This window comes from Lepus europaeus, chromosome 2, assembly GCF_033115175.1.
Source record: "Lepus europaeus isolate LE1 chromosome 2, mLepTim1.pri, whole genome shotgun sequence".
NCBI lineage: Eukaryota > Metazoa > Chordata > Mammalia > Lagomorpha > Leporidae > Lepus > Lepus europaeus.
In genome coordinates this window covers 163,684,153-163,697,194 of record NC_084828.1, presented here as the reverse complement: position 1 = coordinate 163,697,194, position 13,042 = coordinate 163,684,153, and the positions used below count along the sequence as shown (strand labels likewise).

Here is a 13,042-nt window from a genome sequence, read left to right as displayed (position 1 = left end):
CTGGGCAGATCTGAAGCCAGGAGCCAGGAGCTTCCAGGTTTCCCACTTGGGTACAGGGGCCCAAGGACTTGGGTCATCTTCCACTGCTTTCCCAGGCCATTCAGCTCCCCACTTTCAATGTCTGTCTCCCTACACTCTTCTCAACACAACATGCAGAAGGATCCTTTCAAAAACTCAGTCATATCATGACAATACTTGGTTTAAAGCCTTCCAGTGGCTTCTCGAAATGAAAAACCAAAGGCTCTATTTGTATTCTACAAGTATTATTTGCATTCTACTAGTGCCTGAATGCTGTAGCTCCTGCTTTCTTTCTGACTTCAGCATCTCTCATTCTTTTTCTTGCCCTGCTGTAGCACCACTGGCTTCCTCGCTATTCTTTGCACACACCTGGGACTCCTAACTTGGGGATGATGTGCTTAACTATTCTGCTGCTGTGACCATGACATCCATATGGCTCATTCCCTCAATAAAGTCAGATGCTAATTTTTTTAAAGGTTTATTTTTATTTATTTTAAAGATGGTGGGGGTGGAGGGAGAGATCTTCCATCCACCGGTTCACCCCTCAAATGGCTGCAATAGCTGGAACTGAGCCAGGCTGAAGCCAAGAACCAGGAACTCCATTCTGGTCTCCCATGGGGGTGGCAGAGAACCAAGTACTTGAGCCATCATCTGCTGCTTCCCAGGTGTCCATTAGCAGTGAGCTGGATTGGAAGAAGTGGGACTTGAACCCAGGCACTCTGATATTTGATGTGGGCATTTCAAACAGCAGCTCAACTCACTGCACCACAATGCCCACCCCTCAGATGCTAATCTTTTGTATTGTTTTGTTTTTTTTTTTGTTTTGTTTTTTTTGACAGACAGAGTGGACAGTGAGAGAGAGAGACAGAGAGAAAGGTCTTCCTTTTTGCCGTTGGTTCACCCTCCAATGGCCGCCGCGCTGTGGCCTGTGCACCGCGCTGATCCGATGGCAGGAGCCAGGTGCTTCTCCTGGTCTCCCATGGGGTGCAGGGCCCAAGCACTTGGGCCATCCTCCACTGCACTCCCTGGCCACAGCAGAGAGCTGGCCTGGAAGAGGGGCAACCAGGACAGAATCCGGTGCCCTGACCGGGACTAGAACCCGGTGTGCCGGCGCCGCAAGGCGGAGGATTAGCCTATTGAGCCATGGCACCGGCCAAAACATCAGATGCTAATCTTATCAGAGAATCCTCTCACTCTCCTGGGATAGCACTGTGGCACTGATTAAAACCTTAACCTTTGTTCTTTGTTGATTCCCAACTGGTGTCCATTTTTATTTTGTGTGTTTATTATTGTGCTTTTCCTTTGGAATATGAACTCTATTGTCTTCTCCCTTTAGAACATGAGTTGTGACATGCTTTCTTCCTCAGCTATGCTCCTGGGCTTCTGATAATGCTTGGCTAATAGCAGGTGATGAGTAAATATTTAAAAGTGTTCTGAAGTTTCATCAATTACATAAAAAAAAGACCTTGAAGAAGATCCTTTTACTAAATATCCTTCTGAATTTAGGGGCTATCATGATTTCATAGGTAGACGTTCAGTTGGGTGACATTCCATACAAGGTTTAGTGGAGGACACAGAGGAAAAAGAAAGACCCATATGATTCCTTAAATAATAATTTATGATGAATTTCGCCACATAGTCTTGTTTCTTCTAAATTTTTCTTTATTAAATTTTTTATTTTTATTTATTTGAAAGGGGGCTGGCGCCATGGCTTAACAAGCTAGTTCTCCACCTTGCGGCGCCGGCACACCGGGTTCTAGTCCCGGTTGGGGCGCCAGATTCTATCCTGGTTGCCCCTCTTCCAGGCCAACTCTCTGCTATGGCCCGGGAAGGCAGTGGAGGATGGCCCAAGTCTTTGGGCCCTGCACCCACATGGGAGAGCAGGAGAAGCACCTGGCTCCTGGCTTCGGATCGGCACGATGCGCCGGCTGCAGCGGCCATTGGAGGGTGAACCAACAGCAAAAAGGAAGACCTTTCTCTCTGTCTCTCTTTCACTGTCCACTCTGCCTGTCAAAAAAAAAAAAAAGAAAGGGAGACAGAGATCTTCCATCTGCTGATTCATTTCCCAAATGCCTCCTGTAGTCAGAGGTGGGTCAGGTGAATCCAGAATTCCAGAACTCGGTCTGTGTCTCCCACGTGGGTGACAGGGACTCAAGTGCTTGAGCCATCACTGCTGCCTCCCAGTCAGTACTTAAACCCAAGTACTCCTACAGAGGATGCAGGCATGCCAGGCAGTGTCCTAACCACTGCACCCAATGTCCAACCCTTTCAAGTTTTGCATCCATATTTCTATGTGAATTTTACTTTCTCAACTATCAAAACAAAATTTTGACACTGTCTTAAGAATCTGATGGTTGAAACAGGCTTGAATTCCTGTACTTTTAAACATTGAGTCAAAGGTAGCAGGTCCTTTGTGGTGTTTTTTTTTTTTTTTTTTTTTTTTTGCATCACTACAACATGGAGAGAGATGCTTATTGGAAGTGAGAGGGAGAGAGGCATGCTGCACAGGGTGATAACTGCTGCCGTTTGTCTGAGCGCATGGATCCAGTCCATCCCTCCCAGCCCACATGGGGCTCTCACTACTTGTGGTAGCCACAGTTCCCTAAGGTGATCCGACAGCCTCGTGACTGGTGCTCTCGTGGAGCTCTCATGTCACGTACTGCATTCTTGTGCTGTGCTCGCAGCTGAAACTCCACCTGCCCTTTCTCTTTCCACATACCATGTCACTAGTATGTCTCCTTCTCTTTTCTACTGACAGCAGAATGGCAAGTGGTCCTGGACAAAGGCTGGGGCAGCTGATCCCACTGCTATGTGTTAATCATGCAGCGAGGGCACTGGCATGCGTTCAGTCACTAGAGGGATAAACATTTGCCTGCTCACGCATTTGCTTCTATGAGGCTGCTGTGTTGAGACATATCCTCTGGGGAAACCCTCTCTTTGCAGATAGACAAGTTTTTCAGGGCTGTGTCAAAGGACCCCCACTCCACTCTCTGCAGTGCTTCTATCCCTGTTATACATATTTGAAGAGTCTGTTTCTCTCCAGTCATACACTTGTGTAGGACCCAGGCAGAAGGGGAGAGTTGGAGGGAGCACTGGACTGAGAGTCAGACACCCAGCTCTGATTCTTATGTGCAGCCTGAGACCAGACACTGAGTTCCTTTGGCTGCAATTTCTGTGTCAGTAGAATAAAGACAGCCTTTATGGTCTAGCTCTGTACTTCCCAGTAATTCTCTGGTTGCATTAAGTTGTGTGCTTCCTAGCTTCCTAGCCCTTGGCAGACAGATGTGTGTATCATCTTACAGCACACTCATTTCCCCTTGAACACCACAGCTCCATCCCCATGCACCATGTCCTTGCTGGGGGTTATGGGCTGGGAGCCAAGGAGGGACCAACTGTGTCTTCAGAGGTCAGCACACTGAGTGGAGAAGCCAGAGGACTCAGACACCACGAATTCTATTTACATTTATGACGGCACAGCCAGAATCACGTAGAAATATTAATAGCTTTGGGCTTCAGTCCCAAAAATCACAAAACAAAACCAAAAATGCCATTTGCTTGGAATAGAACTTGCAACTCCAAGACTTTTCTAGAAATCTCCATTTATTTACACTCTTTTGATAGTAAAAAAGAAGTTCATTTTGGAATTTTTCTTTTCTTTTTGGGGTATATGTATATATGTTTGCATAGGAAACAGGAAAACAGAACTTTTTATTTCACTATGAACACATTTTGGAAAGGTCATGACCTTTCCTCATGAGGACTGTATATAGCTCACAGGAAAAGTACCAAGTGAACACATATCTGTAGGGTGAATCATCTCTCAGAATGTTCTGTGACTTTTCCTCTTAAAGAGTGAGAAGTAATCGGTGTTCAGCCTCATCGGGTTGCCAGCAGTATTGCAGCTTGCTCCTATTTCTGTCAGTTATTTGGGATTTGCATCTTTGCATTACTGTTTGGGCAACACCCTATCTTTAACCAATCCCAGCACCTGAAAGGTGAACTTTTCTTTACTATGTGCCCTCTCCCCATTTATAAGGATTAAACTTAGAATAGCCAGATTTTTATAAGTGTTCACATAAATTATTGTTTTTAAAGTTAATTTATAGATACTTATTTGAAAGGTAGAGAGATGGATAACTAGGTAGGATGAGAGAGAGAGAGAGAAAGAGAGGATAAGGAGATATCTTTCATCTGCTGGTTCACTCCTCAAATGCCTGCAATAACCAGGACTGGGCCAGGCTGAAGCCAGGAGTCAAGAACTCCATCTGGGTCTTCCATATGGGTGGCAGGGACTCAAGTACTTAAGCCATCACCTGCTACCCCAAAGGGTGTACATTGGCAAGAAGCTGGGTTGGAAGCACAGGCAGGTCTCTATACCAGGCATTCCCATATGGAATGTGGGTTACCCAAGTGGCAGCTTAAACTGCTGAACTACAGCACCCACTCAGATGGTTGTTTTTAATTCAAAACATACTTCATATTTTCCATCTTTTTCTCAATGTAGGGTATGTACAATATGGAGTCAGGATGAACCATAGGATGGTTACCAGCCTTGAGTAATCCTGGCTGATTGGCAACTCTGGGGTTGGTTGAAGTCTACCTTTAGTTTTAGAAGCACCTGGATTTCCCCTTCCTCCCCACTACATGACAAAGTGCCTGAGTTTGAGACCCAGTCCTGTTCTTAATTCTGGCTTCCTGCTAATGAATAATCTGGAAGGCAAAAGGTGATGGTTCAAGTATCCGGGTACCTGTCCCCTACACGGGAGACTGAAACTGAGTTCTAAGTTCATGGTTTTGGCCTGGTCCAGCCCTGGCAGTTGTGAGCATTTGGAAAGTAAACCAGAGACTGGGAGATTTCTCTCTTTTTGTTTCTTTATCTCTCTGCCTTTCAAATGAATAATAACTAAAAGCAAATAATAAAAATAATTATGCACTCAAGTAGATCTCTCTTGAGAGCATGTTCCTCATCATTCATTTGCATCTACCATGTTCATCTCAGGGTTTGAATCTGGAGAAACTGATCCAAGGAAGGATTGTGCTTCCAGAGCTGCTCGGCACAGAGCCCTGGGGATGCAGAAAACTTCCAGGGCACCATGGGCTCTTTTAAATTCCCAAGGGAAACACAGACATAGCACCAACTTCTCATGGCATTTAACACTTTCAGCATCAGGTAGCTCTACCTTCCTTTAGGTGATGGCATATCTTTCTGAAGCTAGGTTCCCCGTGGTTGCCATGACAAAAGCAAACACCCTGTGAAAATCAAGGGGAAGAAGAAACAGCAAAGGTAGTATGCGCTCTGATTCCTAGGTTCAAGAAGTTAGTGAGCATCACAGGTATACACACTGCATAAATAAGGCATTGTGTTATTTTAGAAATAAAAGTCTTCTCCTTTTAGATGTATATATGTTCCTTTTCAAGTGGACACTAAGTTGTTAGGGGATAATTCATTATTAAGTTGGATCTAACTAATTATTGGAATTTAGAGCTATTTCTTTTGGTTTAGGGTGGTATGAAATATTATTGGTTAGGGTGCCATGAGCTAAGTAAGTTTTGGGTTCCTGTTTATTAGTGGTAAAGATGGTTTGTATGTGTTTCAAATTAAGATGGGTCAAATTTTCAAGTACCAAATAGTCCCCATTGCAAATAAACCTTGAAATAAACTAAGTGTGCAATCATTTATGTGTTCTCCATTCTCTTTCCATTATCTTGCATTATTTATGAATTGCTCCACTGGGCTTTTAAACATGAACACATTCTCTTCTATTTTCTTCTTTCAGAGAGTGGGTTAACCGAGCCCCGTCAATTCATTTTTTGAGAGTGTTAATCTGTCTGAGGCTACTAATGAGGGATCCATGTTATCAGGTTGGTTGACAATTTTTTTTTACTTACTATGAAGATGAAATAAAACATTGGTGGGCTCCTCTTTGAAGTAGACTATGTTAATTTTTTCTCTACACAGCTAAATAGCTTCAAATTCAGAAAGTATCTCACATGCCATTTAAAAACATTTGAAAGGAGTTATTTAATGAGGACAACAAAGTCTATACATTTCTACAGGAAAGCCTATGGGATTAAGTAGATTAAACTTTTGGTGTATATTTTCATTGTTACCTGGAAGTGTCAGTGGGCCACACCATCAAGGATGTTCTAGGTCAATGTCAGCAGTGACAAGTGGGGGCTTCTTCCCATGGAAGCCAGTAGGTAAGTCAGGGCCTGCAGCTTTAGTAGCTGCTCCAGACTCCAACTCCTTCCCAATTTGCAGTCCAAGACTGAGTGAGAGCTGAGAAGGGGCCTCCCACTTGTCTCTGAAGAGGAACTTGAGGTCAAGAATCTTTTCCTTTTCTCACTAATTAGTTGAATATGCTGCCTATAGATCCATGCCTCTTGTAATATGCTTGTAAATGCAGGTTGTGCTTCTGTATCTTCTAAACCTGGTTCCAAGACTGCATTTCCAATGAGCTGAGGGGTTGCTGATGCCACTGGTCAACAGCCCACACTCTGAGTAGCGAGGACTTAGTGCTTCAGCTCTGAGACTCTGAAGGAAAGTTCACCTTGCCCAAGGGAATTATTCCTTCTAGCCCCAGTTGGTGGACAGATAGCTGATTGCATAGAGCAGCCATCCTTAAGCTTTCTTACACATCGGAAACACCTGGAGTACTTAAAGATTATTGAAAGCCTTGCCCTTATAGTTTCTGAATCTGTAGGTTTGAGATCAAGACTAAAAAACCACACATTTTTATCAAGTTCCTAGGTGATGCTGATGCTGCCAGTTGGGGACCACAGTTTGAGAACCATTCCCTCAAAGCCTGAGGATTGCTTACTGATCATTGTTTCTGCTGACTGATATTAAATATCCAAGAAGTGTCCTTACTTTTCATGTATGCTTCTGTAGTTTTCACAGATTTTTTTTTTTTTTTTAATCCTGGAAAGCATCTAATTTTCTGCTCTGTCCTCATAAGTTACTAGGAAGTTTTGATGTATTCAGATCTTTTATTTTGGATTCAACTTTATTGATGAATTCTCATTCAAGTCAGAATGTTCGTTATCCCAGTTACTACCTGTTCCCCTGTTGGCACTTGGAAGTGTTTTGGTACCTACCAGCTTCTGAGGCTGCTCTGGTGTGCGTCTTCTGGGATTCATGTCTATCTGCCTCTAAACTGTATTTTAAATTGACTTTGTGCCATTATAGTGGAGCTAACTACAACTTTTTGAAAGTGTGGAGCAGGGCAGCCTCCAACTGGCTGTCTGTCCTGAGAGCTCGCAGTTTTCTGTGTTTAGAGGATAGAAAATTCCCCACATCCAACCAGACAGAGCTGTGTGGGCCTTGTAAATATGAGCTGCCTCTTGCTTTTGTAGAACAAGGGCGGGCCTTTTGTTTCTGGGGTCTGTCCCAGCGTGTGCCCCCTGTTCCTACTTAATTGTTAGTGGTGCCCTTATTTATTCTCCAATGTGTCTCAGTTTGGATGAAGACACTATGTGCATAAGAGTTTTCAGGGAGGACAATCCAGCTTTCCAACTTGTAGAAGGTAGCAAAATATTTGCCTTACAGATGTTCTACATGTTAGGAAAATTAATGACAATGGAGTCATACTCTACTGATCTCACCTCTACAGTATTGTCTTTTTTACCTAGTCCTTGATGGATTAGAATAAGTTTGATTGCACTGCTCTATAAGGGAAGGAATTCAGTAACCATTTTGTTTATGAGATTTTGTGACCAGGACACATATTGGATGAATATCCCTTTTATGGCTAATGTTTGCACAAAGAGAGATTCTCTCAGTCTCTCCTCTCCAGTACTCTTTGCTCATATAAGAGCATGAGCTCAGACAGTCGGTTAACATCTGGAGTTGCCAAGAATTGGCCAAAGTCACAAGACTATTCTGGGATTTTCTACAAAGTGCTGCTGACTCTCAGCAGGCCTTGCCATTGTCTTGCTCTCTGCTCAGTGTTGCAGTGTTCACAGCAACTGTTCCAGCCCAACTCCGTCTCTCACACCCAACCCCCTCCTGCTCTACCATTCTTATCAAATCGCGTCACCATCAGTTTTACAGGAGAGGCTAAGGCCATCCCTGGGAGAGCTCTCTTGCTTTCTTTGTTGTTTGAGCTATTTGGATTGTCGTGCAACTTTCCTTTCTTCTTATCTCAAGAGTATATTCCTCCCCCTTACCAAGGTTCACTCATCCACACAATCCCTTCCTTTCCCCTTATCATAAAAATGTTCTTTTCTTGGCCCTGTAATTGCTGTATTTATTTTTTCAAAATTTTCATTGAAATAAATATTTTCCATTTTGCTTGAAAAGCAGAGAGGCAGAGAGAGAGAGAGACCGTCCATTCCCAAGTACCCACACAGCCAGGGCTGGACCAGGCCAAATGCAGGAGCCTGGAACTCCTTCCAAGTTTGCCATGTGGGTGGCGTGGATCCAATCACTTGAGCCATCATCTGCTGCCTCTAAGGGTACACAACACAGGAAGCTGGACCAGAAGTGATATGGGATACTGGCATCCCAAGCAGTGACTTAACTTCTGTGCCAATTCCCTCCCTAACTGCTATGTGTCTTGAAAGGTCAGGTTATGTCTTCTGAATCTCCTATCAGGACTGAGGTACTGCATAAGTTGCACATTGAATCCTATGTATGGGTTAAGTATGGGTTTCCTCTGGGAGCCATTTAAATAGTCCAGTGTACCATGCGTCAGTCCTCTTTCCCTGACTAAGAGGTTGCAGACGGGGGGTTTGGCTTGCTAGCAGACATGGGTTTAATGGACTTTCCAGCAAGAAAAGAAGGAATGATAGAGAAACTTTTTTTTGATAAACATTTAAAAACAGATTTCATTTATTTGAAAGCCAGAGTTACAGAGAAACAAAGAGAGAGAGAGAGAAATCTTCAATCTGCGGGTTCACTCCCGAAATGCCCAAGATAACTAAGGCTAGATCAGACCAGAGCCAGGACCTAGAAACTCCATCTGGGTCTCCAGTGTGATTGACATTGGAGTCGTCATTTACTGCCTCCAAGGTGCGTTAGCAGGACACTGGATCAGATGTGAGGAGGAATCAGGACTTGAACCAGGCAGTTGTACAGATTCTGGGCATGCCAAGAGGCAGCTTAACTTGCTGCACCACAGCACCCACCCAGAGAAACTATTTTAAAGATAATAATTGCTTAGAGTTTTTCAGAATTAAGACATTGAGATTTCTTTCCTTTTTTTTTTTAAAGAGGATAGATTTTTTTTTTAAAGATTTATTTAGTTGAAAACCAGAGCTACAGAGAAAGAAGGAGAGAGAGAGAGAGAGAGTCTTCTATCCATTTGCTCACTCCCCAAATGGCCGCAAGGCCAGGGCTGGGCCAGGCCGAAGCTAGGAGCCAAGGGCTTCTTCCAGGTCTCCTACTTGGTTGTAGGGGCCCAAGTACTTGGGCCACTTTTCTCTGCTTTTCTAGGCACATTAGCAGAGAGGTGTATCATAAATGGAGCAACTGGGACTCGAACTGGTACTGATATGGGATGCTGGTGGTGCTGCTGGTGGAGGCTTAGCATTCTATGCCACAGCAACGGCCCCCATACTGAGAGTTCAAGTGTAGTTGGAGTCCCAAGCAGGAGAAAGATAAATGTGTACTTGTAGTCCTTCTGCAGAAGGTATAGCACATTGCTTTTTGGGGTTCTTTGGGATTTTTTAGTAATGTGAAGGGATTCTGATACCCAAAAGTTTGGAAATCACTACTATAGCACGAAACAATCAGTAACTTTAAAACGGGGCTCTCTGGGGCTGGTGCCGTGGCGTAGTGGGTAAAGCCGCTGTCTGTGGTGCCGGCATCCCATATGGGTGCTGCTTTGAGTCCTCACTGCTCTACTTCCTATCCAGCTCACTGCTGGAGTGCCTGGGAGGGCAGCAGAGGATGGCCCAGGTATTTGGGCTCCTGTGCCTATGTGGGAGACTCAGAGGAAGCTCCTGGCTTCCGATCAGCCTAGCTCTGGCTGTTGTGGACATTTTGAGAGTAAACCAGTGGATGGAAGATTGGAAGAGATTCTCTCTCTCTCTCTCTCTCTCTCTCCCTCTCCCTCTGTGTGTGTGTGTGTGTGTCTGTCTCTCTCCCTGTAACTCTGCCTTTCAAATAAATAAATGAATCTTTATAAAAAATGGAAACAGGGATCTTCAGTTCTTCCTTTCATACTTGAATCTTCAGAATCAGCTTCCAATCCTCTTAATGGCTGCATCTTTCCTTCAGACTCCAAGGTAGAAACGTTTTTTATATTTCGCTTTACTCAGCCCCTACAAATCTAGTACACCAAGCCTTTTAGAAGTGTAGTTAATATTACGCTTGGAAAAATAAATAAAGGCCCATGCACCAAAGGGCATTGTAATCACGCCCAGGGGATGAGTAGTGTTTGAACAAAGGAGTGCAGGGCTCACATTGGTGATTCAGTCTCAAAGGCTTAATGCGGGAGTGTTGGGCATTCATTGATTCAGTTACAGAGTGAGCCTATGAGGAGAGTGCTTCAAGGCAAATGACATTGTCGGCTATGCTAAAAATAGTGGGGTACTAACAATACTCATATTGCGTAATACACTCCATTTTAAAATCACAGGTTTTTTTTTAACCAGTGTTATATTCTTGGATCTATTTTTTTTAAAGGAAAAAACCCAGGGAGTAATCAGAGCAAAGGTGCTATTCAGGTTGAGTCACTAGGTGACCAAGGGAAGATCCTGGGTTCTGAAAGGGCACCCAGGAAGCACTGTTGTAATTTAATCATTTGTATTTGCTTTTCAGATCAGTAACAAACATTGTTAAGCCCAGGTGTATGCATTCCTTGTAGTCATGGTTTTCTCCAGTTTACACTCTTGGGCTAGTGCAACTCCATTGGTTTCATCCATTGCAACACAAGGAAGGCTATGGGTCTCTGAGCACGCTCCTGGCCTTTCTTCACTCTCCACTGGAGCATGGGGGAGAGGGCGTTGTTTATTTCACAAATGAAGCTTCAGTTCTCTATACACACAACAACAAAGTTCTCTAGGGGTGGGAAAGCATCGTCATCCTTTCTATATTTTATAACCACACTTCCAAACTGTGTTCCACAGGAGTGATTGGTATCCTGTGACAGGAAGTGTGCCCTGGGCAATGGTGTCTAGGAATAAAGTCAAGTGCTACTTCTCCCCTTGGAGACAGAGAGCCTAGCAGCAGTGTAATAAAGGCCCTAGAAACCCTGGGGTGAAGACTTTTCTGAACTCTGCATTACTCAGCATTGGCCAGCCTGACTTGATCATACAGTTCTTTCCTGGTTTCTTCTCTTCCTCCTCCCCCTCCTCCTTACCCACCCCCCCTTCTGTAGAATACATAATTTAGTTTCCTATAAAAATGAAATATCTGTTTCCAGGACATAGTTTTGGAAACACCGACTTAGTCCCAATTTGTTAATATTATCACATACATACATTTCTTGTTATGGTAAGCATTTAAGAGTAACCGTGGCTGTGGCCAACCATTTGAACATCTTTCTCTCCTTTGGTGTTCTCCCATTCCCAAGCCTGAAATACGCATCTCCTTCATGTGGATGACTTCAGATTCCAATCTTTGGCTCTCAAACTTGTTTTCCTTGGCCTACATACCTCTTGCTTGGTTGTCCCACCAGCATGTCCAACATGGAGCTGTTTTCCTCTGCTTTCCTGCATTTCTGAGTCAGGTCATCTTCCCTGGTCATCCACACTCCTTCTTTCCCCAGCCATCTTTAGTTGATATATCTACTCAGAGACCTGCCTGTCTCACCATTTTTAGTCCCACTGCTAGTGACTCCCAAGGGGGCTCCCTGCTGACACTTTCCCTCTCTAGTTCACTTCAAGGCTTGGGGAAGGTCCTTGCTTACACATTTTTGCTGGGTCCCATGGTCTGCGATAAAAAGTTCAAGGCAGGCTCATGTCCAGGTTGTGGGTTGTGTAACAGTGTGATCCTGTTGCCCCAGTAATGCCCTTCTTGGGTTGTGGGCTTGCTCTGCTCAGCTACAGAACATCTTGCTGTCTTTTCTACAAAACTCCTATGCACCCTCGGGCCTCCTATTCTCTTTGCTTGCAATCTTTGTTTCCCCCTCTCCTCTCATCTCAACTCAGAAAATCTATATCTATCCTGCCTGTCCCCATTCAGAGACTACCATCATTAAAAGTTTTCCTCTGTCCTCTCAACAGGAAATGATATGTCTCTGCTCTGGGCCACCCTAGTAATTAATTCAAAACTTTTTTTGTAATGCTTATTTAGTCTTTCTTGAATTTTATTTATTTGTGTCTCTACTTGCCTAAAACTTGAAGCAGGCCCCTATCATTCACGTATTTGTGTACTCTTCAGAGCCTAGTCAGAGCTTTTACCTATCAGAAATTAAAAAAAAAATCCAAATAGAAGTGGTTTTAAATGTTATTTTTTATGTATAAAACATCCTACCCTAACTAGGAATAATGCATACAATATTTGTATCTTCTTAACCATAGCTCTTCTAGAGTGAACAACATTGATGAGGTTTCAAATTAATAAGTGGCCATAGGATTATTTTGTATATCATTAAAAAAGATTTATTTATTTGAAAGGCAGAGCAACAGATAGAGAGAGGGGAGGAGGAAGGGAAGGAGAGACAGATAGAAAGAGTTCTTTCATCAGTTGGTTCACTTGCTACATGACTGCAACAGCCAGGAGTCTGGAATTCCATCTGGGTCTCCCATGTGGGTGGCAGGGGCCCAAGCACTGGTCATCTTCCACTGCCTTCCCAGGAGCATTAGCAGGGAGCTAGGTTGAAAGTGGAGCAGCTGAGAATTGAACCTGTGCTCCCATATGGCATGACAGCATTACAAGTGCCATCTTAACCTGCTGCATCACAATCCTGGCCCAGAGTTATTTTTAATCATGTATTAATGTTTCTTCATACTTAATTCATACTTAATTAATGACTGCATCGGTGTTTCCAAAGTCACTTCACACAGTGTAAGGGAACTTTGAGATCTTGTGCCTTTCGCCCTGCCTGCCTCTGTCAGCTTCATATTATGATCACAT

The 13,042-nt window shown here is 43.8% G+C and overlaps 1 protein-coding gene across 5 annotated transcripts in view; it reads left to right on the top strand.

The window, feature by feature from the left end:
- The window catches only part of NEK10 (NIMA related kinase 10), a 368,558-nt gene that overhangs the window by 39,056 nt on the left and 316,460 nt on the right, over positions 1-13,042 (top strand). For all 5 annotated transcript variants that reach the window (XM_062179356.1, XM_062179349.1, XM_062179342.1 and 2 more), the window contains one exon: positions 5,796-5,880. In XM_062179356.1, the coding sequence (XP_062035340.1) occupies positions 5,796-5,880 (85 nt within the window). The remainder of the gene's footprint in view (positions 1-5,795; positions 5,881-13,042) is intronic.